Source organism: Agelaius tricolor, unplaced genomic scaffold, assembly GCF_023055355.1.
Source record: "Agelaius tricolor isolate 1412-34295 unplaced genomic scaffold, bAgeTri1.0.p SCAF_20, whole genome shotgun sequence".
Taxonomy (NCBI): domain Eukaryota; kingdom Metazoa; phylum Chordata; class Aves; order Passeriformes; family Icteridae; genus Agelaius; species Agelaius tricolor.
This window is the reverse complement of record NW_027269280.1, coordinates 11,599,744-11,621,877: the sequence shown is the minus strand read 5'-3', so window position 1 is coordinate 11,621,877 and position 22,134 is coordinate 11,599,744. Positions and strand designations below refer to the sequence as shown.

At 44.9% G+C, this 22,134-nt stretch overlaps 3 protein-coding genes across 3 annotated transcripts in view; 2 read left to right on the top strand and 1 right to left on the bottom strand.

Annotated features, from left to right (window-relative positions):
• The window catches only part of CABIN1 (calcineurin binding protein 1), a 116,572-nt gene extending 115,047 nt beyond the window's left edge, over window positions 1–1,525 (top strand). The window contains exon 38 of the mRNA XM_071445630.1: window positions 110–1,525. Coding sequence (XP_071301731.1) covers window positions 110–253 — 144 coding nt within the window. The 3' untranslated portion in view covers window positions 254–1,525. The remainder of the gene's footprint in view (window positions 1–109) is intronic.
• KLHL22 (kelch like family member 22) overlaps window positions 1–22,134 on the bottom strand; it is a 303,656-nt gene that overhangs the window by 216,053 nt on the left and 65,469 nt on the right. The window lies entirely within an intron of this gene.
• LOC139598808 (T-box-containing protein TBX6L) overlaps window positions 1,671–22,134 on the top strand; it is a 32,740-nt gene continuing 12,276 nt past the window's right edge. Inside the window, exons 1-5 of the mRNA XM_071445628.1 lie at window positions 1,671–3,558; window positions 4,229–4,342; window positions 8,210–10,145; window positions 10,742–10,876; window positions 21,758–22,083. Coding sequence (XP_071301729.1) covers window positions 22,068–22,083 — 16 coding nt within the window. The 5' untranslated portion in view covers window positions 1,671–3,558; window positions 4,229–4,342; window positions 8,210–10,145; window positions 10,742–10,876; window positions 21,758–22,067. The remainder of the gene's footprint in view (window positions 3,559–4,228; window positions 4,343–8,209; window positions 10,146–10,741; window positions 10,877–21,757; window positions 22,084–22,134) is intronic.

Below are 22,134 nucleotides of genomic sequence, written 5' to 3'. Positions count from 1 at the left end.
GCAGTTATTGAATGTGAAGGAATAGCAACCAGTGGGCTTTTGTCCCTGTGCTCATGGGTTTATCCTGACTATTTAGCAATATATTCTCTCTCTCTCTTTTTGGGATCAGTCTGCTATTTTGTCTGCTCAGTCTGCAGCGAATGTAAAGAAGGAGAGCCTTTGTCAGCCAGCTTTGGAAATCTTAGAGACCTCAAGCCAGGAGTCCTCACTGGAAAGTGATACTGATGAAGATGATGACTACATGGACATATGAATGAATTCTGGCCATCATCAACACCAACCACATAACCATTCTTCTTGTTGCCAGCATCTCTGGAAGTTGAAACATCTTCATTGGCATTACTCTCCATCTAATTGGCATCATTGTGTTCTTCACTTTCATTCCCTTTGTTATCACCACAGCCACTTGTATTGCCTTCAGACTCTTGGCCATTCTCCCCATCATGGTGCTTGACAGAAAGAATGATTGGTTGTTTACCAGGCAGTTGGTAAATCTGGATCACACTGTCACCAGGAACTTCAGTAAACACAAGGATGTTTTGAGCTGCAGTTCTTCTCTCTCTACTGTTCCTGCTTCTCCAAACCAGAGCCTTGGGAGTTGCTCCAGTAGCTCTTTCCTTTAGTGTTTTCCTCCTTTTAGTTGTCTTGTATTTTCCCCCTCTAGCTAAGTTTTTCTCCCAGTAATTCAGCAACCTGATGTCTGTCTAACCATGCCATGATTAATCCAACAGCTCTTTCTAAGGTGAATGGAGTAGGAAAAATTTGCTGAGCTGGTAGAGATTTTAATTGCATCGAGAAAATCTGTGGCTTTGTCATGGGGCAAGGAAGGTGAGCTGAGGGTCTGTCAGCTCCTTCACACTGCTGGGGGCTTGGCTGGAATTTGACTCTTTCAAATAGACAAAAGAAGCAGCTTTTCCAGGCAACAGAGAGGGTGGTCTCCTGTTTGTGCTCATTTCACACCAGTGTATGAGGTCCAGCAAAATTTATCTACCTGAATGTTGGTTTAAAGAACTGATCTTTCCAGAATTGTCTTACAGTCCTTTCTCTTCTAATGCCTTGGACAAGCATTTTGAATTGGGGGCTAGATGATATTTTTATGGTGGTATTGAAAAAAAAAAAAAAAAACTTGGAAGATTTCAGTACCATTTCAGTAATGTCTGTTTTTTACAGAATGACACGAAAAGGTGTTTTTTATCTATCTGCAGAGGGACTGCTCACAGTTATTTATATGAGAAAATAATGGTAACAAAAATCCTTTTTTTTTTTTTTCTACTGAATGTTAACTTTGTAAAATAATGAATGCAAACCATGCAAAAAAAAGACGTCACACACTATATATACACTGCGTGCTCCCACACACACATATATATATGTGTATGTACATATATATATGTCTGTACATGAAAACAGAAACTGCATACAGCTTGCAATGTCGGATTTCTTTGTGTTTGGGGGGTTGGTTTTCTGTAAAATGCAGAGCTTTGTATAAACTTTTGGGTTTCTTTTCTAATAAAGTTGAAATGCACTGTTGTCTCTGTTTGTTTGAGAGGGCACAAGGTGCCGTGGTTCTGGAAGAGCACTGCTCCTCTTTCCTTTTATTTTTTGGGTAACAAAGAAGGGGTTGGGGGGACTTGATGGGAGCCCCTTTATTTTCAGAGGACTGCCAGAGCTCTTGGAGTGGGTTTGGTGTGTGTGACCAGAGCCCAGCGTTGCCAAGGTTGCTGCAGTGGGTTCAGTTCCCCACTGAGATCTGAATTCTTTTTCACCCATCTTGGTGTCTTTGAAAGCTGATGAGCCACATAAGGGGGAAGACACCACATGGGAACAGGATCACACAGAATATTTGGCTGTACAAATTTGCATTTGATCCATTATTAGTGATTGATCTCGTTGATAGGAATGATAAATGAACTGTGGATAAAAAGAAGCTGCAGCAAAATTTGTATTGCAAGCTTGTTCTCAAATTCTGGGGGGTTTTGTTTTGGAGAAAATGTGGTTTACAAAGGAGTGAGTATGTCCATTTTGGATGTGTTAGCAACTGTTTGTGTAACTTGTTCACCTACTGTAAGTGAGTGCAATTGATACAGAAAAGATGAGGCAAATGATGGTGAAAGCAAACAAGTGTTTTCAGTAAAATGTTTTCAGTGTTTACTCTGATTTGCTGTAGGTTATTATAAATGCAATGTACAGTATGCTGTGTAGTCATTGCCAGGTAAAAGGCTGAGGAGGTTTCAGATAAGCATGATGTTTAGGTTTTTTAGAAGAAAGCACAGAATGAAATAAATTGGCTGCCTATGAGAAATTGAAAGGGGAGGGTGGAGTTCTCAGTAGGGCTTTTTCACCCAAATGGAATAGACTGCACAGACTATGTGGCTAATGTGTATTCTTAAATGTATTGCTGACTTAAAGATCACATTTTAATTTTTAGGTCCACACCTTAGCTTGGGTTTGATGTATAAAGCATTTGATTTTCTAATTGAATGTGACCACTGAAAATTGTTGCCTTTCCTTTATTATTCTTAAGGATTCCTTGGCATTAGGCTTTCTGGGTTTTTTCCTCCAGACTTCCTAAAATGCTGGTCTTGAGCTTTCTTTTGAATTCTAGTCCTGCTTTTTGAGAAGGATTTAAAATTTTGCTGGTTTGGGAAAGCTGAAACAGTAATTGTAACTGTTCCTGCCAGCAACAAGAACTGCATTTGCTGGACTGCTCTAAGCTCATTTGAACCTTCAAACTATTCAACTGTGCAACTTGTTTTATCCTATGCTGAATTCTCTTACCTGGTTTTCATTTTTTTTTCATAAATTTATGATTTTTTTATTCCCATTATGCTCTTGAGTAGCTCAAGGACTTTTTCTCAAGCTCAAGAAATTACTGAGACTGAACCATAGAGGCCACCTCCCTCCAATCCTGCCCTTCTGCTGTTGACTAAATGTTTCTCAGCTGTGGCCCTTCCTCCTCAAGGGTGTTCCTGCTGCACTGAAGGAGCCTTTCTTCTTCTCCATGTGTGAAACCTCCTCTCTGTAAGTACAGCTGATGGAGTTCTTCAGGTCAAGGAAGGAGCCACCTCTGGGGTGAAGGTGCCAAGCTCCCTGGATGCCCTGAGATAAGGATGTTTGTCTGAAGAACCATCCCTAAAGGTGCTCAGAGCAACAAATCCTCACCAACAGAGGTATTCACTGAGTAATGAATGCACCTTGTGAAGCTTGGCCATGTCATCCTGTGGGATTAGCAAGAAAAAGATTGCAGTAAAACTGCAGTGAGCCATGGCTTGGAGCAGATTCCTTTATTTTGGTCTAATCCTGGTGGTAAGAGCTTGAAATTCAAGCCAAGGCAAGATGCAGCTTAGCAAGTCACAGATCAGATGTGATCACTGCATCTGCCTGCAGGATTTACTGGGTACCCATTGCTTCTGAAATCTCTGTTCCCAGGTGCCTTTCTGATGTGCCAGACAAAGAAATGGCAGCAGCTGCAGTGTGGTGCTGGTGTGCTTCTAGTTTGGGTTTTTCCCTGGTAAGCCATAGGGGCAGGAATTTCTGGTGCCTAAAGCAAACTTTAAGGTGAGGTCTGTGACCAAGTGGGGTGAGGCTTTCCCTCTCTTTAATTTTTCTTTTTTCCTAGACAGTAATTGATTAAAAACCAAATCCTTTTTGGCTACTAAAAAGCCAGACTCTTAAAACTTTCAGGCAAATAGCAAAACCATTTTTGTTGCAAAGGAGATGGAAAAAGGAATAATTTTGCATTGGCTGTGGAGAGTAATTTGTGGAGAGTTGATATCCTTGCTGTGCTGCTACTGGGCACTTGCACACAGGTATCTTCCACTGTTAAGGTGAAAGTATTGTTAAGATATTGATTATTGGGGTTTGACTGCAGTTTCACTTCCTGGCACAGGGATTATATAATCCATGTGTAGTTAAGACCATTGAGAATTTCTCTCTCTAGGCAAGGACTAGTGTTTTACTAAGAATTAATTTTGGTGAGCACAGCTGTCATTAGTGGCTTCTGCCCACTGTCTGACAAATGCTGTAGCATTTTTTTCAAAAGCTAATAATGTTCCCTTCCACAACCAAAATAGCAGATCAAGGAAGATACCAAGTACCTCCTTAATTTTATTATGTGCTAGGATTTGTCAGTTGTTGTCTCTTTGTCTCTTGGTTTTTTGGGGTTTTTTTTTTGTTTCTTAATTGGAGTGAGATTTCTCATGAATAATGAAATTAATGTCTTTTGCAGCCAAAATAAACACCATATGGTCAGGGAGAAAGGGACCAGGAAAAGATGAGGAAGGCACAGCAGCAGCTGAAGCTGATAGGAGACAAAATGGACTGAAGGAAACAGAGGGGCCAGGTGAGAACAGACTATGTCCTGCCATTGAGGGTGGGATCACAGCACTGTGAAAAGCACAGCATTGAACTGGAAATTGCAGTGAGGCTGGAGGCTCTGTGGAGTATCCTGTGTGTACAGTTACACACTGAGCACAGCTCATTTCTGCTCCTGCAGGTGCTTGCATATTTTAGGGGACTGGGAGGCAGGTGAATGAGATAACACAAAAGCACAGCAGACATCAGTTGGTGGCCTCTTGGTCATGGAAAGCTGGGATGAAGAGGCTTTGCTCTTGCATTTGAAGAGGATGGTAGAAGGTTCACTGTAGGCTGAGTGTTAATTGCCATCTTTCCCTTCCAGTTGATGACTAGGGATTCAGTAATGCTAAGTTGTGATGTTATTTATGGGTTTTGGGTGCTGTACCATAGGCTGTGCTAGCCCAAGCCATGCCTTTGTGGGACTGTCAGGTGTCCTTCCTTGCTGGCTATGGTGGAACAGGTAGGATTGCAGAGGACAACACCAGCACCTGGGTTTGTTGGCTCCTGGAGGAGGACTTGCCTTCACTGAAATGGCTCTTTCACATGAATACCCACAGAACCCAGGCAGACCTCAGCAGACATTGAAAGGTGCATCTCCCTGCACAGACATTTGTGTTCTGCTGCTGTTTCATGCATCTCTAATGAGGACACCCATCAGCAAGTGCTTGTTTAGCCAACTCCAGATCCTCTGGTGCAGCCCTCAAAGCTGCCTCTTGCCCCCTGGCCTCAGGAGCAGCCTTGTGCAGGTGTCTGGAGAGCTACACAAGCCTTTCCAGCCTGCCCAGGGCTCCCCGTGTCACCTGCAGTGTCACTGCCTGCTCCAGGAGCACTAGAGGGGGCCCTAGGACAGAGCAGGGAAGGGAGGGGAAAAGGGGAAGGGGACCAACCCCCACCCCAAATGGATGCCCAAGATCTGTCTCGAAACTACTGAGAGCACAGTGCATTGCTGGGTTTGCCCCCGTTGGGTTGCAAGGGCTCTGTGCTGCTGTGCCATATGTCCTTTGCATAATGTATGGTCTGGGGAAGGCAGAGGGGATGAGAATCCTCACAGGCTGCTCACAGGATTGTGTCCCTGGCCATGGCAACAAAAAACAAGAGCTTGCTTTGTCGCCATTAATATTGACATAGGCAGGAAAACAGACCCACCATATCCTTGCCTTTCATACAAAATCTGCCCCATGACTGTTTTTCCCTGTTTTTCTCCTCAGTTCCCCCATAAGAAGCCCCCTGGGTGTTTCCATTTTCATCATGTGCAGTATGTTACACTGGGGTGTCAGGGGACTCTCCTGCCAGTCATTCTGGTGTGAAATGGCTCTGATAACGTGGTCAGCCTCGTCAGGGGGAATCCTGATTAGTTCAGCCCTGGTTCATGGCACTGGTGTGGGGCTTGTGCCAGCACAACTGAGCCCAGGAGTCAGTGACTAACATGCAACTTGTGGATCTGAGCAGTGCTTTGAGGTAGTTCTGTTCAAGTCAAATTCTAATCAGGGATGAAAATGTGTTTGAGAATGATGGAAGAAAGATGTGCTGTTCAAGCCTGGATAAAATCTTGTGAGGCAGTCTGTGGTATGTGGAGCAGCCCGAGGTGAGATCAGGTCCTGCAGCCATCTGGCAGCTCAGGAAAGGGAGCAGGGACGTGGAGCTGAGGCCACTGACTGCAAAATCAAAAACCAAATCACTTCTACCAAGGGGAAAAGTGAAATCACACTTCTGCCTGCGTGTAAGATTTATCTGCACAATTAAATGGTTGTGTCTGTAGCTGGTAGAAAAACATGCCATTATATAATCCCAGTGGGAGGAACTCTGCAATGTCTCTCTGAGTGCATTGTCTTACTGAGGGAAACTGCCTATCTAAAGCCAAGTCAACATATATGGTAAAAAGTAGTTTTTGCTCTCAGATTAGACTCAGATATCCCCCTCTCAAGTTTTATTTCTCAGCCTAGTTTCTTTCTTTCCCATCTCTTTCAGAGACCTTGCAAACAACAGTGAATTCCAGCATAAATGGAATATAAACAAAGTTCATATATGGTATAAGCATATGAGAACCACACTGGAATGGCATTAATTTAATTTTAGTTGAGTGATTTAATAACTACAAGTGAAAGGCCACGTAACAGGGCAAAGGTATTTCAGAAGCAGTGCTTCCTGTGAGAATGTTGAATTATTACATTTATTACAGATACCCACAGTTAGCCTCTATACTCACATTCCTCTCATTTTGCTCCTCTGAGGTGTCTGACAGATACAGAGGGCTGTTCACAAGGAATAATATGCAACTGAGTTTTATCTGCAATATGCATTGCATGAACTATGATCTAATATAGCACTGAACACACACTGTTCAGTAATAATTAGTGAAGGATGTTGTATGAGCTGAAAAGCTTCATACTCAGAAGTGTTCTTTGATTCCTTGTAATTTAAGTCACACCAGAGATTTCATTTCCTTAAATTACACCCTAATGTGTATGAACAGTCACATTTTCTCTTCTAAATGCATGGATATATATAAAATGCAACTCTTTCAGTAAGATTGCAGTGATAATTTTCCCTTTAAGAGATGGCACTAGATGCTCAAAGAATTGCTTAACTTGTTAATTGAGCCAACATACACTCACCAAGGAACTCACCATGCTGTGTGGATGTCAGAAAGCAGTTTGAATATAGAAACTTGTCACTTAGGAATGTGTTGGCTGTAATTTAGATCTCCATTAGGTTTGAGTGGGTTAGGGAAAAAAAAAAAGAAACTTTAGAAATCTGTGGTGGAAGTTCTGAGCTTACAACATCAATTTGCAATGCTGTGCCCTCAAGTCAGCAGCACAAGTCCCAACAAATAACTTCTGTCATGGCTCTCCCAATAGTCACCCTGCTGGAAGTGCTTCCTACACTTAATAAGTAAATGGGCTTTCCTGGGAGCAAAACAAAGAGCTGAGTGTTCCCTCCCAGCAAGCAGCAGTGGCACAAGGTGATTTTTCAGTTTGGCTTGCTTGGAATGTAATAACAGCCTGGGATTGCACATTGTGAAGCATTTCTGCAAAGAGAAATGGGAGGATTCCTGCTCTGTGCTGCCATTGCTCTGCAAGCTGAGGAAGCCTTTGGGTGCAGGCAGAAGCAGCTGCTGGTGGCCAGGCAGAGCTGTCAGCTCCTGTTTCAGGGTGATGGGCACACAGGAGTGGGGATCTGCAGGAGCCAGCCAAGCCAGGTGCATTTCCTGCTCATGCCTGCATGCACCAGGGGCTTTGCCCTGGTTCAAAATGGATATTCCAGTGAGCTGCACAAGGAGCCTCCCACAATGGCACATTTCACCAGGCCTGTGCTTTCCCTTGGAAGAGGTTCATAGAGCTGCTTTTCTCAGTGTAAGGATCTCAGGGGTTTCTGTGGTCTGGATAACCTGAGATACCTTAGAAAGTCTCTTTTCCCAGCCTGGCAGTTGAAGAAGGAGTCAGGATTCTTCTGTTCTGGTTGTCAAAGTTATTTATTTTCTGTTACCTATAACATTCTTTTCCTGACCTGCTGAGGTCCTTTCAGCAGGTCAGTCTGTGGCACAGTACCCACCTTCAGGGCAGTGTTGTCTTTTTCTACTAAAAACTACATGTACATTATTTCCAATAATTTTCCAATATCTATCACCTATGTTAGACAGTGTGTCTCTACCTTAAACTAATCCAAAAATGCCACCATCACCCAGAAGATGGAGGCTAAGAAGAAGAAAGAAGGACAAAGCACACCTAAATCCCTCTATCTTGGCTTCTGAACTCTTATTCTAAAAACTCAGAATTCTACTTTTTAACTATCATTCTACTTAAACTTTCGTGGCTTGTGAATCCTCCTATAAGGTTGCTAATTGTTTTTTCAGGAATGTCCTGGGTTCCAACATAAGGAGATGAGAAGGCAGTGCAGGATTGCTGCAAAGCCTGGGTGGGAGTTGTTTAAATCCTGGATGTGCTGCACTGCCTCCCCCTTGGCACAGGGGTGTCCCTGTGCAGCTGCCTGGGGCCCTGGACGTGCATTGGAGCTGCTGAGAGCCAGAGCAGGGCCTCAAGCCTGGGAAAAACTCAGCTGCTGTCTGCAGGTGTCACCCTCAAACTGGGGAGCTCACCCTCAGGTAACTGAGAATTCCATCCAAGTGTAAGAGTAAATAGTCTGTGCTTAAATGCACTCCTGCTGCATTTTATTTTTGAATAAGGAGAGCTTGGTGCAATGTCAGTGAAACTCAGAAATACCCAGAGTGTGGTAATGGCCAGGCTGGGTGTGTGGTCATGGTTCAGTTACAGCTCAGGCACAGACACAGCAGTGCCTCTTATCTGGTGCTATCAACTCGTGGAAAAGTACCTGGAAAGAATATGAAAATAGAAAAAAATACTATTTCCAAGTGCAGAGTGTCCCCTGGGAAGAGAGAGAGCAGGAGGACAATGTTTCCTCTTAAAGATGTGCCTGATTCAACAAGGTCCCAAAACATAAACAGCTCCTCTTGACTTCAGTGAAGACAGCAAAGGGCAGCCTCAGGTTGTGCCACCCCAGGCCTGTGATGTGGACAGTTTTCAGTGACATAAAGTATTGCTACAACTAAAGTTTCCATGGAAAATAGCTGCTTTAAAATAAACAAACTTAACTTCCTTAATTCATGCAAACTCAAAAGTTCACAGTTAACCACTGAAAAATGCTAAAAGCCAAGGAAAGGTGGAAATACCTCTGCTGGTAAAAAATGCAGCCCTAATTACTTCTCCCTGCAATGAGGGTGGCTGTGGCATGTAGAGGAACTCTGCAGAACAACTAGTGGAAGTTCTTTTCAGTGACACCTGTCTTCATGTGATCCCTGAGGCAGTGTTTATTAGGAAGATCATTTTCTTTAACAGCTTTTCTCTCCCATCATCCCCAGTGGCTGATACTGCTCCAGCAAGGAAATCCTGGTGGCTTTCAGAACAGCAGCAGCAGAACAGAACTGGAGATAGGTTTGGAATAAGATGGACTTGGAGCTGGCTCATCCTTCCCGGGTTCTGTATCTGAGTTTTGTCAATATTCACTTTCTGCATCTATTTCATGGTAACACCATTGATTTATTGGTTAAATCATAAGTCAAAAGAACTCAGTTTTGTCTCAGAGCTTTCCCACTGGCTGGTGAGATTTTCAGGTTATCTTCCATTTTCTGTCTCCATCACATAGAAGCTACTTGTCCAAAACTGTCCCCCCTCCCCTAAATGAATTTGCAGCTAGGTCATTTTTATATGTCATAAATTGTTTATAATTTTATCTTCTAGCCAATTCAGGGTAAAACTCTGGGGTTTTTCATCTTGAGTGATTGAATATGAGTATCCACTAGGAACTATTCCTATAATTAAGTTAAATGAGAGCAACACAAAGTTACTGGGTTTTTGTGATGGTGAATAACTCCAAATAACTCAGAGCTTCCCATGAGCAGAGTTCTGGAGAGGACTAAAGAGTTTCTGCTCATGTAAGAGTAGAACATGCTCAGTTTTTTGGAGAATCCTTAGCTCTGAAGCTGAGAACTTGCCATAGTGCAGTGTAGCAAAACCAAGGCTCTGTTCTAATTAAGACTGACTTGGATTTTTTAGTTTTTCCCATTCCTTGGCTGAAATTTCCTGTGTCTTGTAACCATTTAACAATATGTTACTAACCATCCATTATGTCCTGCTTTATTCTCTTTTAGATGAAAGAGCCATGTAAAAAAAAAAGAATTCTCCAGCCCCTGTGACTGAATTTGAGCGATAATGTCAATGGAATTAACACATTGCCAGTGTTGAATGGGCTCCTGTGGCTGTATAAACATCAAGGTAACACATTTCCAAAGCAGAAGACATTACTGCTGTGATACTGTTGTTTTGAGAATATTTCCTCACTGCCAAAACACTGATGTAGATTTAGCATTTTGCCTGCTATGATGAGAATGATGTTGGAGTGGGGAGGGTTGATTCTGCTGCTTTTATTTTTACTGAGTTCTGGTTTATTTGCTGAAGAAAATATCTTACAGTGTTTGGCTAAACATGGAATGAGAGCATAAGTACATTGAGGTGTATTTAAGATGACCTCTGATTGGTAAATGCATTTAAATTAAGAGAGCATTTAGGCTCTCTTAAGGGCCTAATTCCATTTCTGAAGGAGACCTTCTGGAAAAGCTGGGGCAGAATGCTGTCAGGAAACCCAGGATCCTTTGGCTTGGGCAGAGTCTGCTCAAGAATAACTGTCTCCCACACTATCTCCATCCATTAACATAATTTCTATCTCTGCAAACAGGAGCAGACTGAGGCTTGAATGCCCTTGGTATGTTGCTGAATAAGATGCAGCCTTCAGTTTTAACTCTGGGGATGGCACACACGTTGTAAGGCCAGGCTTGTCAGAAAACCTTTTAATGGTGCTAATCCCACTGCAGATTTGTTGGCACTGTCTCACCTAATGCAAGACAGGACTGACTGATGAGGATGTGGCACAGAAGCAGTTTGGGACTCCCTGGGTCACAAAATCAGTGAAGATGGCTGCACTGCAGAAGGCAAAGCTGGTCATGCAGGTAACAGTGATGATTTCCTTTATTCTGATCCTGGTGCAATCTGAACAAGACCTGTGTTTCTGCAGGAATGTTTTCATTTGTCTTCAGGCAAGAAAAAGTTCAGGCAGTAAGTGCTAAACCAGAGCCTGACAAATTCTGTTCCTAAATAACTGTTGTCATGTGAGTTTTACTTCTCTGCAAGGTTAAAGCCATCTTTAAACAATGAGTTGGGTTTGCTGCATTTCTACTCATCAGAGACCATAACCCAGGTATTGAAGGGTGGGAAGTCAGTCTCAAAGCTGACCTTACTGGACAAAGATGGGCATGTTCCTCTCTAGAATCCATGAGAAATACCCACTGCCTCAACCAGAGCTGTATCAGTTCTGGTGAAAAGGATTTCAGTTTGCAGAGCTGCATCTGGCACTTCTGTGAGCATGAGGGCTGAGACAGAGGAGAGGGAGGCATTGTCCATCCCAGTTTGTTGCAAGAACAGCCCTAGGATGGATTCCTCAAAGGAAAGGACTTCTCAGCACGGGGAATGTTCAGTTTCTGGCCTGCTCTTGGTTATCAAGGGATAGAAAAGAAAGTTGTGATGGAAAAAGGGAGCAGCTGCCCGTGGCAGGAGTTTGTTAGCACGAAGAAAATGACTTGGTGAACCATGAGCAGTGTGCAGGAGTTCAATGCACAGAGTGGGCATGGTTGTGTAACCTGAAGTTCTTTCTCTCCCCTGAGGGCTGTTTGAAGCCCTCTGAAAGCCCAGAGATCAGCTCATAAACTTTGTGCTTCAGAATTGCAGAGAAAATGCTTCTCTCAGCTGTGGATCAATCTTTGTCTGCTCTAACACACAATGGCTGGTGGCTTCAGTGTATCTCTACTGTCTCCCAAAGGCACTTTGTGGGAAAAGTCACCAGTGGCTCAATAACCTGTCACCTGTGCCCTCATTCTGCCCCCCTAAGCCCTGGAGTGCAAAGAAGAGTTCTCTCCCAGGGCAGTGGTGTTTCTGTTGCAGTCTCACATCCCTTGGGAGTCCATAGCTGGCCTGTTGTGAATTATGGTGTGCAGAAACACAGGACATGTGCAGTGCTGTGACCACAGCGTGGCAGAGAGCCAGGCTCCATCCCACTGGGAAGCAGCCTGGTCATGTGCCAGCAGAACATCCATATCCTTCCATGTGGGCCCTGGATCCACTTGAGGAGTCACAGGAATGAGAGAGGAGCAGATGCACCAGAGCCTTCTTTACTGCAAAGGCAGGATTGCTCTCTGCAGTGCCACTGGTGTGGGCACAAAGCCATTAAAAGCCTGATGCAGGAAGGACTTGGTCTGTTCCTCTGCAAACAGGCTGCCCTTGCACAGCCACAGTGCTTTTCCCTGGATAGTCAAATTACTTCTCTCTCATTTTCATCTCAACTAATGAAGATAATTATATCCCTTTGTAGAATTTTAATTCCTCTGTCATCTGTATGTTTACACCCTGCAGACATGTTCATTTCTTCCTTGTGAACAGAGCCATCAATCATGGAACTTTCCTTCAACTCTTCTAATCTCTTCTGGTGTTCACCTCATCCAGTCTCCTTCCAGTTCCCGGTAGCTTTGATAATGAGGTGATAAGAGTTACATGTGGTTTTGCCAGTTTGTTCTACAGCAGGCTCACAGAAAGAGGCCCTGCCACTTTCCTGCTCAGCTATATGCTATTTTCACATATGTATCCTCTGGTTATATTTGTGGATTTATTTTCAGCAAGGAAATGAAATCACACCTAGTGCAGAAAACCCCAGAAATTACCTCTGTAATGGAACCTCCTTAGTATTACCATATCTTTATTGGTGGGTATGGCTGAACATGACTGCTCAAAACAGAAGTTTAAGTGATCTTCTTTTAAGGGAAAATCCGGAACTGGGGAGAATTCCAGAATTCAGCAATTCCTCCTTTGGACAGCTTCTTCAGAGTATGGTGCAAAGGGAAGAGAAGGAGTAGTTCCATCTTGGAGAGGAAAGACAAGGCAAAAAAGTCAGAAAGACATACTGGGGGACCATGTATGGACTTAGATTTCAGATTTTTGCTTCATGTTTCTGGTAATCTAAACCAGCCCTCCCTGGCTGCTGCTGTCGCTTGTGCACTCCTGTCCTGCAGAGCACAAACCCTCCAGTTCTGGTAGGTTCTGTCTGCACTGTCAGCAGTTATTTGGAAATGAAGAATGAAGGCCCTTGGTGGTGAGTCCAAATCTCCATCTCAGGCAGGCTCAGGTCACCAAGCCTGAGCCCAGCAGTAGCTTAAAACTGAAAGCAGTAACTGCAGCATTGAGGGTGGCAGGAGCAGTGACCTCATTATTGATAACATCTGATCTGTGCCCACAGGAATGCTTGCTCCCAAACCTGACTTTGATTTCCTCCTGCACACTCCCCTGCACTTTTCTGAGCAGAATTTATGAATATTTCTGTTGAATTTACATTGTATTGTTTATATCTATGTTTGGTTGGCAGGCACAGTTCAGGCTGTGAAGTGGCAGTCATTTAAAAACAGTTTTGCCTCACAAATGCAAAGATTGTGTTTTTAAGAGTGGCACCTATTAAGTGTATTGATGTTTGCAGGGTTAGAGAGGAGAAGAAATCTAAGCCATTTATGCCTAAGGAGGTAAAATCCAGTATTTTCAGCCTAATGCACTCATTGCACACCTCACACTCATTGCACTCCTCTGTTATCCTCCTCCCAAGGAAAGCTTCTCTATGTAACTCTTCTGACAGGACAAAGCCATGTGTCATCCCTTGGATTCTCAAGGAATTGCATCCCATATATTTAAATCATTCAGGTGTCTGATGTTCTTAACCACTTAGAAGCATTTGTTCCATATAGTAGGGCTAATTTTTAATTTATTTTTCTAAGCACATCTATCCGAAATGATGCTAGGCTTTTATATTCACAGCAGGGAACATTGTGAGGTTTAAATATCCCTTTAATCACTAAGGATGTAATAAAAACAAGAGGAGTTCTTTGAGCTGCAGAGTGTTACCCAGGGAAAAATCTACTCTGGAGCTTACAAATGTGAGCTGAAGAGACAAACTGGGCAATAAAATCCACAACTACGGACCAAACCCGCTAAAAGTTGGTCTGTGGCTGCCCATCAGGAGCTGAGACTCGAGGGGGGAAAAGGCCATTCAGCACCTCTAGAGCCATAAGAGCCAGGCCATAAACACTTCACAATCTGCTGGGGAGGGGGAGGGAGCTGGGCTGTGATCTGCCCGCGGTCTGTACCCAGCCCCTGCCTGCCACAAAGAGTGAGCATGAGAAATTTCACCATGGGAAGAACGAAGGAAAGAAATCTGGAGAGGTGAGGGAGTGCAAGGAGAGGTGGCAGCTGTGTTTGATTGTGTCAGTTCATGTCCACTTATGGCAGCCTCATCCCAGTGCTGATTTGAGGAATCCATGAAATCTGACAGGTGCTTTTTTCTATTATCAGTGTGTTGAAGGATTCTTACCTGAGTATTGTTATTATGGACCCAAATATCATTTTTCTGCCAGGTGATGAACAAGCTGGGTGAGAAAAAGTGTAGCTCAGAATTTATCCAAGGGCTTTCTGCTTAAAATCCATGTGTATTTTCAGCTCTTTGTTACTGACTTCAGACTTGGCTGCAGATGATTTATGTCCCATCATAATGCCCTATGTCAGTTTTTAGAAAGCATCTTGCAGCATGTGCTGCATGAATCTGTCTTGGTGCTCATTTTATTTTTGGGAGGTCCTGTAAAGTTCAGCTCAGACTCTACAGGTCAGTTGGACATCCTGTGTGTTAGTTCCCTTGCTGCTGGGAGATGGATGTGCAGCTGTATGTATCCTATGGCTATATAAATTTTTATAGTTCTTTTTCAAAGAAATTTTAAGTAATACTATAAAAGGAAAATAAATACGCAGTAATAAAATCTTATTAAAATGAAACGTGATTTATTGTAAGTGCTCTGAATCAAAATCTGCTGTGTATGGTTTAATTGTTCTCTTGTCATGATTTCTGGTAATGATAATTAACTTCCTCTGAAAGTTCTTTAGAGTCAATAGTGATGTTGGAGGAACTGAGCTCTACACAGCTCTGTAGAGCTCACAGCAGTTTTTATTTTTAAATTTCAAACACTTTAAATCTTAACAATTTTAATTTGCTCTTTTAAAGTAGATCATCTGATAAGGAGGATGTTTATTGATTTCCTGGTTTGATTAGAACCTTACTGTGATGAACAGTTCATGGAAACTTCCATATGACAGAAGAGACCTGTCTTTGCCCAGCAAAGTAACTTGCACCCTAACTTGCATGACTGAGGTCTGTTTTACCTGTTGGTTTCATGGCTTTACAAATGCCTGATCACCAACAAAAATAATCTTTTGTGGAAACCAAGGTACCATGACAGAGTATCAACAATCTTGAAAATCCATGAAGTTTAGATAAAACCTTTTGGGTCTCAGCTACTGCTATTTTTCTGGAAACAATCAGCTTTTTAACAGAGATTGCTGCAGTGTTGCCTGCTGGGCTTCTGCTCAGCAGAGTCCATTCTGCTCAGGGCTTTTGTCTGGTCTCAAATATGGTTAAGTAAACTGCCAGCAGTTTTTAATATCTGCATGATGCTTCTCTTTGCATATGAGTGTGTGCACATGTGTACAAATATAGAAGTGTTTATACATGGGTGTGAGGCTGGAGTTCCTTGCTGCCTGTTTTGTCAGGCTACTCCTTGTAGCTGAGAGCAGTGAGTTTGGGCAGGGTGGGGGGAAGGATGCAGGGCTGGGAGGGCAGTGCATGCAGTGCATTATTAGAATAAACTAATTAAGGGAAAATGCTCAAGCCCTTCGATTTCTGCTCAGCCTTCCCTGGATAAGAGCAGTGCCTTGAGCAGGGCATGAGCTCAGTGCCTGATCCTCCCAGAAAGGAAGTGCAGCTCAAGGCTGGCAATGCAGAAACTGGGCAGATGAGTGATGTTATACCATCAAATGTGTTCGTGGTTATTCATATTCATGTTGTTGTTGAAGGCATCAGTGGCTGAAGGGATGTGTTGCTGCAGCATTCCGGTGGGGAGAGCAAACTTTCCACAGACTGTTAATCACCCCCTTGGGAAGGAAGGAGCTGGATGCAGTCCTGATTCTGATACCAGAAATCCAGAGTAGAATGATTCTGTGTGCTGAGGATGAGAATCATCACAAACCCATGGACTAGCTAAAGAGAAATGATCCCTGCTTGCTGTTTAAGGGATTTGTTTTTATATTTTGTAGCCAAGTCCTGAAGTGATGTTTTCAGTCTTGTCTCTATTTGTTTAAAAGGATGCAGGGCTGTGAGGGCAGTGCTTGCCCCGTGTGCAGGCAGGGCTGTGAGGGCAGGTGTAGGAGGAAGGATGCAGGGCTGAGGGCAGTGCCCATGTGCAGGCAGGGCTGGGAGTGTGGGGGGAAGGATGCAGGGCTATGAGGGCAGTGTCCATGTACAGGCAGGGCTGTGAGGGCAGATGTGGGGTGAAGGATGCAGGGCTGTGAGGGCAGTGTCCATGTACAGGCAGGGCTGGGAGTGTAGGAGGAAGGATGCAGGGCTGTGAGGGCAGTGCCCGTTTAGGGGGAAGGATGCAGGGCTGTGAGGGCAGTGCCCGTTTAGGGGGAAGGATGCAGGGCTGTGAGGGCAGTGCCCGTTTAGGGGGAAGGATGCAGGGCTGTGAGGGCAGTGCCCGTTTAGGGGGAAGGATGCAGGGCTGTGAGGGCAGTGTCCATGTGGGGGGAAGGATGCAGGGCTGTGAGGGCAGTGCCCGTTTAGGGGGAAGGATGCAGGGCTGTGAGGGCAGATGTGGGGTGAAGGATGCAGGGCTGTGAGGGCAGTGCCCGTTTAGAGGGAAGGATGCAGGGCTGTGAGGGCAGTGCTTGCTTGCCCCGTGTGCAGGCAGGGCTGTGAGGGCAGGTGTAGAAGGAAGGAAGGATGCAGGTCTGCAGTCCGTGCCCTGTGTGCTCGTTCCCTTTGCCGAGCTGCCCGCAGAGCTCTCCTGCTGCTGCAGCTCCTTTCGGCGGGTTCTTTTTGTGGATTTGAGCGGGACAGAGCGCTGAGCTCTGTCTGGGACACACAATGGGCTGACAGGAAAACAGTGCACCCGACATCAGGGCTCTGTGAGAACTTGAAAGGGCTCTAGACAGACATATTTTGCATTTGACTCTGGACTGCAGCCTTTGAGGCCAGACTCGGGCCGCAGTGTTAAGTGGCCGCTAAGTGTTTCCCTTCTTGTGCCGCGCTGAGGGGGCGCTGGGAGCGGGCCCGGGGATGTGAGGGAGGGAGGGAGCCAGGGGAGTGCCCTCTCCAGCTCTGCGGCCCGATAACCGCAATCCACAAACTGCAAAAGGAAAAGTCTTCTCTCAAGCTTATAATGCACAGCTTTTTGTCTACCAGAGCTGCTTTCCCAGGTTCCCCTGCAGAGCACATCGTGTCACAGCTGCCGTGTGGCCTGTGACCCGTCCCCACCGCTCTCAGAGCCCCTGTCCTGGGAGCCTGTGGTGAATTAGCGTGGAGATGTTACCAACAGGCCCTCTCCAAACCCATCTGCTTTGCTTTGCCAAATGTCATTTTTGCACTCTTGAGAGCACGGGGGAAATCTGGGGGTGGTGCAGTTTGGGGCTCAGTATGGGGTTAGCAGCCCTACAGAGATCTGCCTTCTGTGGGGTCCCTTGCATTGTCCCAGGGTAGGAAGGTCTGCATGGCACTTGTAATAGCATTGAAGACACCAGATAGCTTTTCTCAGGAAAAAAATAATCAAAACCATAAAAAGGAGGGGAAAAGGTGCCATTTTCCTCTACCAGAAGAAAATGCTCTGTGAGCTGCTGTAAGGAGCTGGGTAGGAACTGTTTCTTGTGCTGCAGCATGATAGGAGATATGTACCACTTCTTCAGAGGCTCTCAAAACACTCTGCAGGCTTTTACCATTCCTGTAGCCGCCCACAGAGACTTGCTCAGAAAGCTGCCCAAGTTCAGGCTGTGCCTGTGCTGCCAGAGCTCAGCAGCTCTGTCCTGGCCAGCCCTGCTCTTGTATTTCCTATTTTCTGGGTGAGGTGTCAGGCACTAACAGGGACAAGGAGTCACAGGCTGGCACAGCTGTAGGAGCAAGAGTTTCAGCAGGCTTTTTCTCTGGAAAAAACTCAGCTTTTCCCCGTGGCCCCGTGTGCATAAATCAGGCTGCATTTGCTTCACAGTGAGCTGAGCCTGGATTTAAGGAGGGAGTTTGTGGATTCTGGAGAATCTGAGACCACTTCATGTTTTTAATGAAGCATGAAAGTAAGTAGGTATCAGTGTAGAGCTATCTGTTTTATTTTGGGCCCTGTTGATGACATTCTGTCTTTTCACTTTCCAGTACTCATTCCTTGCAGATGGCACAGGATCCTTCACAAAGAGTTGCCAAGATGCTCTGGGGCTGTGGCCTCTGTGTGCCAGGTGGAAATGGGCTAAATGAGTCCCATTTAAATGGCAGGAAGGCTTTCCTCACCTTTCAGAGGGGAGGATCTCTTAGATGCAGCTTTTACTGCTCCATGTTGTCCTTCCCTGCCTGTGCAGTTCCAGGCAGACAAGGCAGCCTTGCTCTAGATCAGTTTGTAAAAGCTGACATGGTAACACTTCCTCACAGAGGGAAACCTGGGGGCTGGATACTGCCTACTGCACCCACGAGCAATAATCCAAGGCAGGTTCTGTAGCCATGATATTTTCTGAAAAAATCCTTTCCTTAGGATTTTTTCTTCTGAGAAGCCGAGAGGCCTCAGGAACAAAATGTAACCAATGGTTATCTGCTGCTGTGGAATGCAACAGGTGCATCTGGGATTGGGCTCATGTGGTTGTTTCTAATTAATGGCCAATCACAGCCCAGCTGTCCGGACTGTCTCAGTCAGTCACAAGCTTTTGTTATTATTCTTTTTCTATTCTTAGCCAGCCTTCTGAAGAAATCCTTTCTTCTATTCTTTTAGTATAGTTTTAATATAACATATATAATAAAATAATAAATCAAGCCTTCTGAAACATGGAGTCAACATTCTCATCTCTTCCCTCATCCTAAGACTCCTGCGAACACCATCACAAGGTTCTTTTGGAAGATAACTTTTACATTTCAGCTGTCTCCCAGGCAGTAACTTGGAGCTTGCTCTCAGGGCAGAATGCTCCCCTGGGAACTCTGCCTGGGCAGAGGTGGCAGTGCCACTCCAGCCCCATTAGCCAGAACCCCTTTTCTGTTCTCCAGCAGCCTGGGAGCCCCAGGCAGCAGCCAGCAATGGCAGGATGATATCACTGTGCTGGAGAGCTTGTGTACAAACCAGCTCCCTGCAGGGTCCTGCTGAGCACAAAGGGTTAAACCTTCACTGAAGGTGGGAGAAATGCCAGAAATGCCAGAAAACATTTGCCTTACTGCAAAACCCAGAGGGGAATGTTTCTTTCTAATCAGCTTCTCAAAGAGATGCAAAGCAAAAGCTCCCGGCCTGTGCTTTTGTCATCACACATGGCCTCCCTCCTGCCCTAGCTCATCCCTTCAGCATAGGGCAGAGCCTGCTGTTAGAGCTGGGCTCAGCTGCTGAAATGGGCTCAGAGCAGAGCCCTGTGTGTCGCTGACTCACACGTGTCACATCCACTCTCTCTCCCATCCCTTTCCATGCCCTCAACCTCCAATTTGCCGGTGAATTGTTAGACACCAGCACAGTCACCTCTGTCTTCCCATCAAACTGCCTGGGGGCTCTCCATGGATGGACAGATGAGGGTAATGTGCTAAATTCCCCCTTTGCTAGGGATGAATTTCCTGGGGATTGCTCCTATTAGCCACACTTTCCAGCAATAGTAACAAATTCACTTTTTTTTTTTCACTTTTAAAACACTTCCAGTGCAACTAGAATGGCTGGGAGAAAGCTGATTGTTAACTAGTCATGGGTAATTAATGGCTCCACCTTCCCCATCAATCAGCTGGGAGAAGCCAAAAGGATTTGAGTACTTGCAGCAAATGTGCTGTTCCCCAGACATGCTGATACACAGTGTGCAAATGAAGTGGCAGCAGGAGACCATCTCCTAGCCTTTGTGGAAGCAGCAGTAAGTCATGATACACATCCCACGCTCCTGTCAGGTGAAGTCTGAAATTCCCAGAGCTGCTGCTGCTGTTGTGCAGTTTCTGACTGTGTGGGATGTTGATTCATCTTCGCTGCTAGCTTGAATCTGACCCAATTTTTGTTCTATTTTTCCTTTTCAGATTCTGATTATGGTTGTCTTTTTCCGCTTTCTACAATTAAAATACTAGCATTAGGAAAGCAGGACATGGAGGGGGAGAAGATGCAATGCTGGCTTTCCTTCTGTAGCAGAGCAAAAAAGAATTTCTGCATCCTATTTTGTTTGTGTCTGGTAGTGGCCGTGCAAGCACAAGCAGAGATCTGACCTTGATACCATTTCAGCTGACCTTTTCCTTTCTGATTTATTTCTCTCCATATTTAATAAATAACTTCCATTTGAGCCACAAGTTGACATTTCTCCACCACATGGTATTTCTCTGCTCAATATGCTGAGACTCCACAGCCCTGGATGTCTCCAAATCACCTGAGGGAGAAAGGCCTGTAGGCTTCTGTGTTAGCCAGTGGTTTAAAAGGGGCCAGCAAGGCTGGATGTGGTTCTGCAGAGGTGCCAGGAGCCAGTGGACCATCTCCTGCTCTAAATCCTCCTCAGGACTTTGCAAATTCTCCAACCCTTTTCTTTAAAACATTCTTCCTTGCCACATTAAGCAATGGCTTTTCTTCCCCTGGCTAGCACTGGGATGCCTAAAATTCAATATACCCCTGGAAGAAAGTCAGTCCCTGCTCTGATTAAACTCCTTTGTCCTCTCTGCATGTCCTTGCACTGCCTTCTCCAAAAGGCAGTAAAAACAGAACTGAAGGCTTGTTGTTTGGGTGTAGAAACTCAATAAATAAATTCAAAATTTGTTTTGTACATCAGACTGAAGATCAAATGTCCCAGTAACATCACTGACAAAATGCAAAAAACCGTTTCTTTTATTTGGAATAAATCTAGACAGTGAAAGTGATGCAGCCTTGTAGCCAGTTCTTTGTAATGAGCAGAGCTCCTATATTTGCCATGCAGGACCCAGCCCTGGCCTGTTCAGAGTGATATTCTGCTTTTGACCTGCACTTTTGGACCGTGTTGGTCCTGTAAATGTTAGCACAGCCATTTGTGTGTGTGTGAATGCACAGAACCCCCTTCCTCAGGAGGTGCAGTGCCTGTCTTGGGCCCTGGAGCTTGAGCCTTGATTGCTGTCTCTTAGCACTTGTAAGCACTTATAAGCACAAAAGCTAATGGTCACACTTGCAGAATAAACTAATTAAGGGAAAATGCTCAAGCCCTTCGATTTCTGCTCAGCCTTCCCTGGGTAAGAGCAGTGCCTTGAGCAAGGCATGAGCTCAGTGCCTGATCCTCCTGGAAAGGAAGTGCAGCTCAAGGCTGGGAATGCAGAAACTGGGCAGATGAGTGATGTTATACCATCAAATGTGTTCGTTGTTATTCATATTCATGTTGTTGGAGAAAGCATCAGTGGCTGAAGGGATGTGTTGCTGCAGCATTCCGGTGGGGAGAGCAAACTTTCCACAGACTGTTAATCACCCCCTTGGGAAGGAAGGAGCTGGATGCAGGCCTGATTCTGATACCAGAAATCCAGAGTAGAATGATTCTGTGTGCTGAGGATGAGAATCATCACAAACCCATGGACTAGCCAAAGAGAAATGATCCCTGCTTGCTGTTTAAGGGATTTGTTTTTATATTTTGTAGCCAAGTCCTGAAGTGATGTTTTCAGTCTTGTCTCTATTTGTTTAAAAGTGCGTTAGCAGTAAATCAAGGTGCATTTCCCCTGTAGGGTTTCCTGTATGTCAAAGCCATGTTAATTCTCTTTGATTTTCTTCCCCTAGTCCCAGCCATTGCTGCAGATCCTTCCTCTCTTTGTCCCTTTGGACATCAAAGGCTCGCAAGGGGACAACCCTGGCGGGAAGCTCCTCCCTGCTCATTAGCCTCCATAAAACAGGAACTCACCTTGGCTAGCTGTGCCTCGAGTCCCATCCTCACCCCCTCACTCTTGACACTGGATCTCGGAAGGAAGGGCTTGTGCTTGCTTCAGGAAATCAGACCTGCTTTGGAACTGGACTATTTTGGCTCCCCTTGTAAGAACTCTGGTGGCTCTCTTGGCCCTGCAAGCTCCTCGACGTCACAGTACATGGAAAAATGCAAGCTTTACCAGGTAAGTGAAGGACTCCTTCCCTTTCTCAGTGCACAGAAAGATCCTAGACTC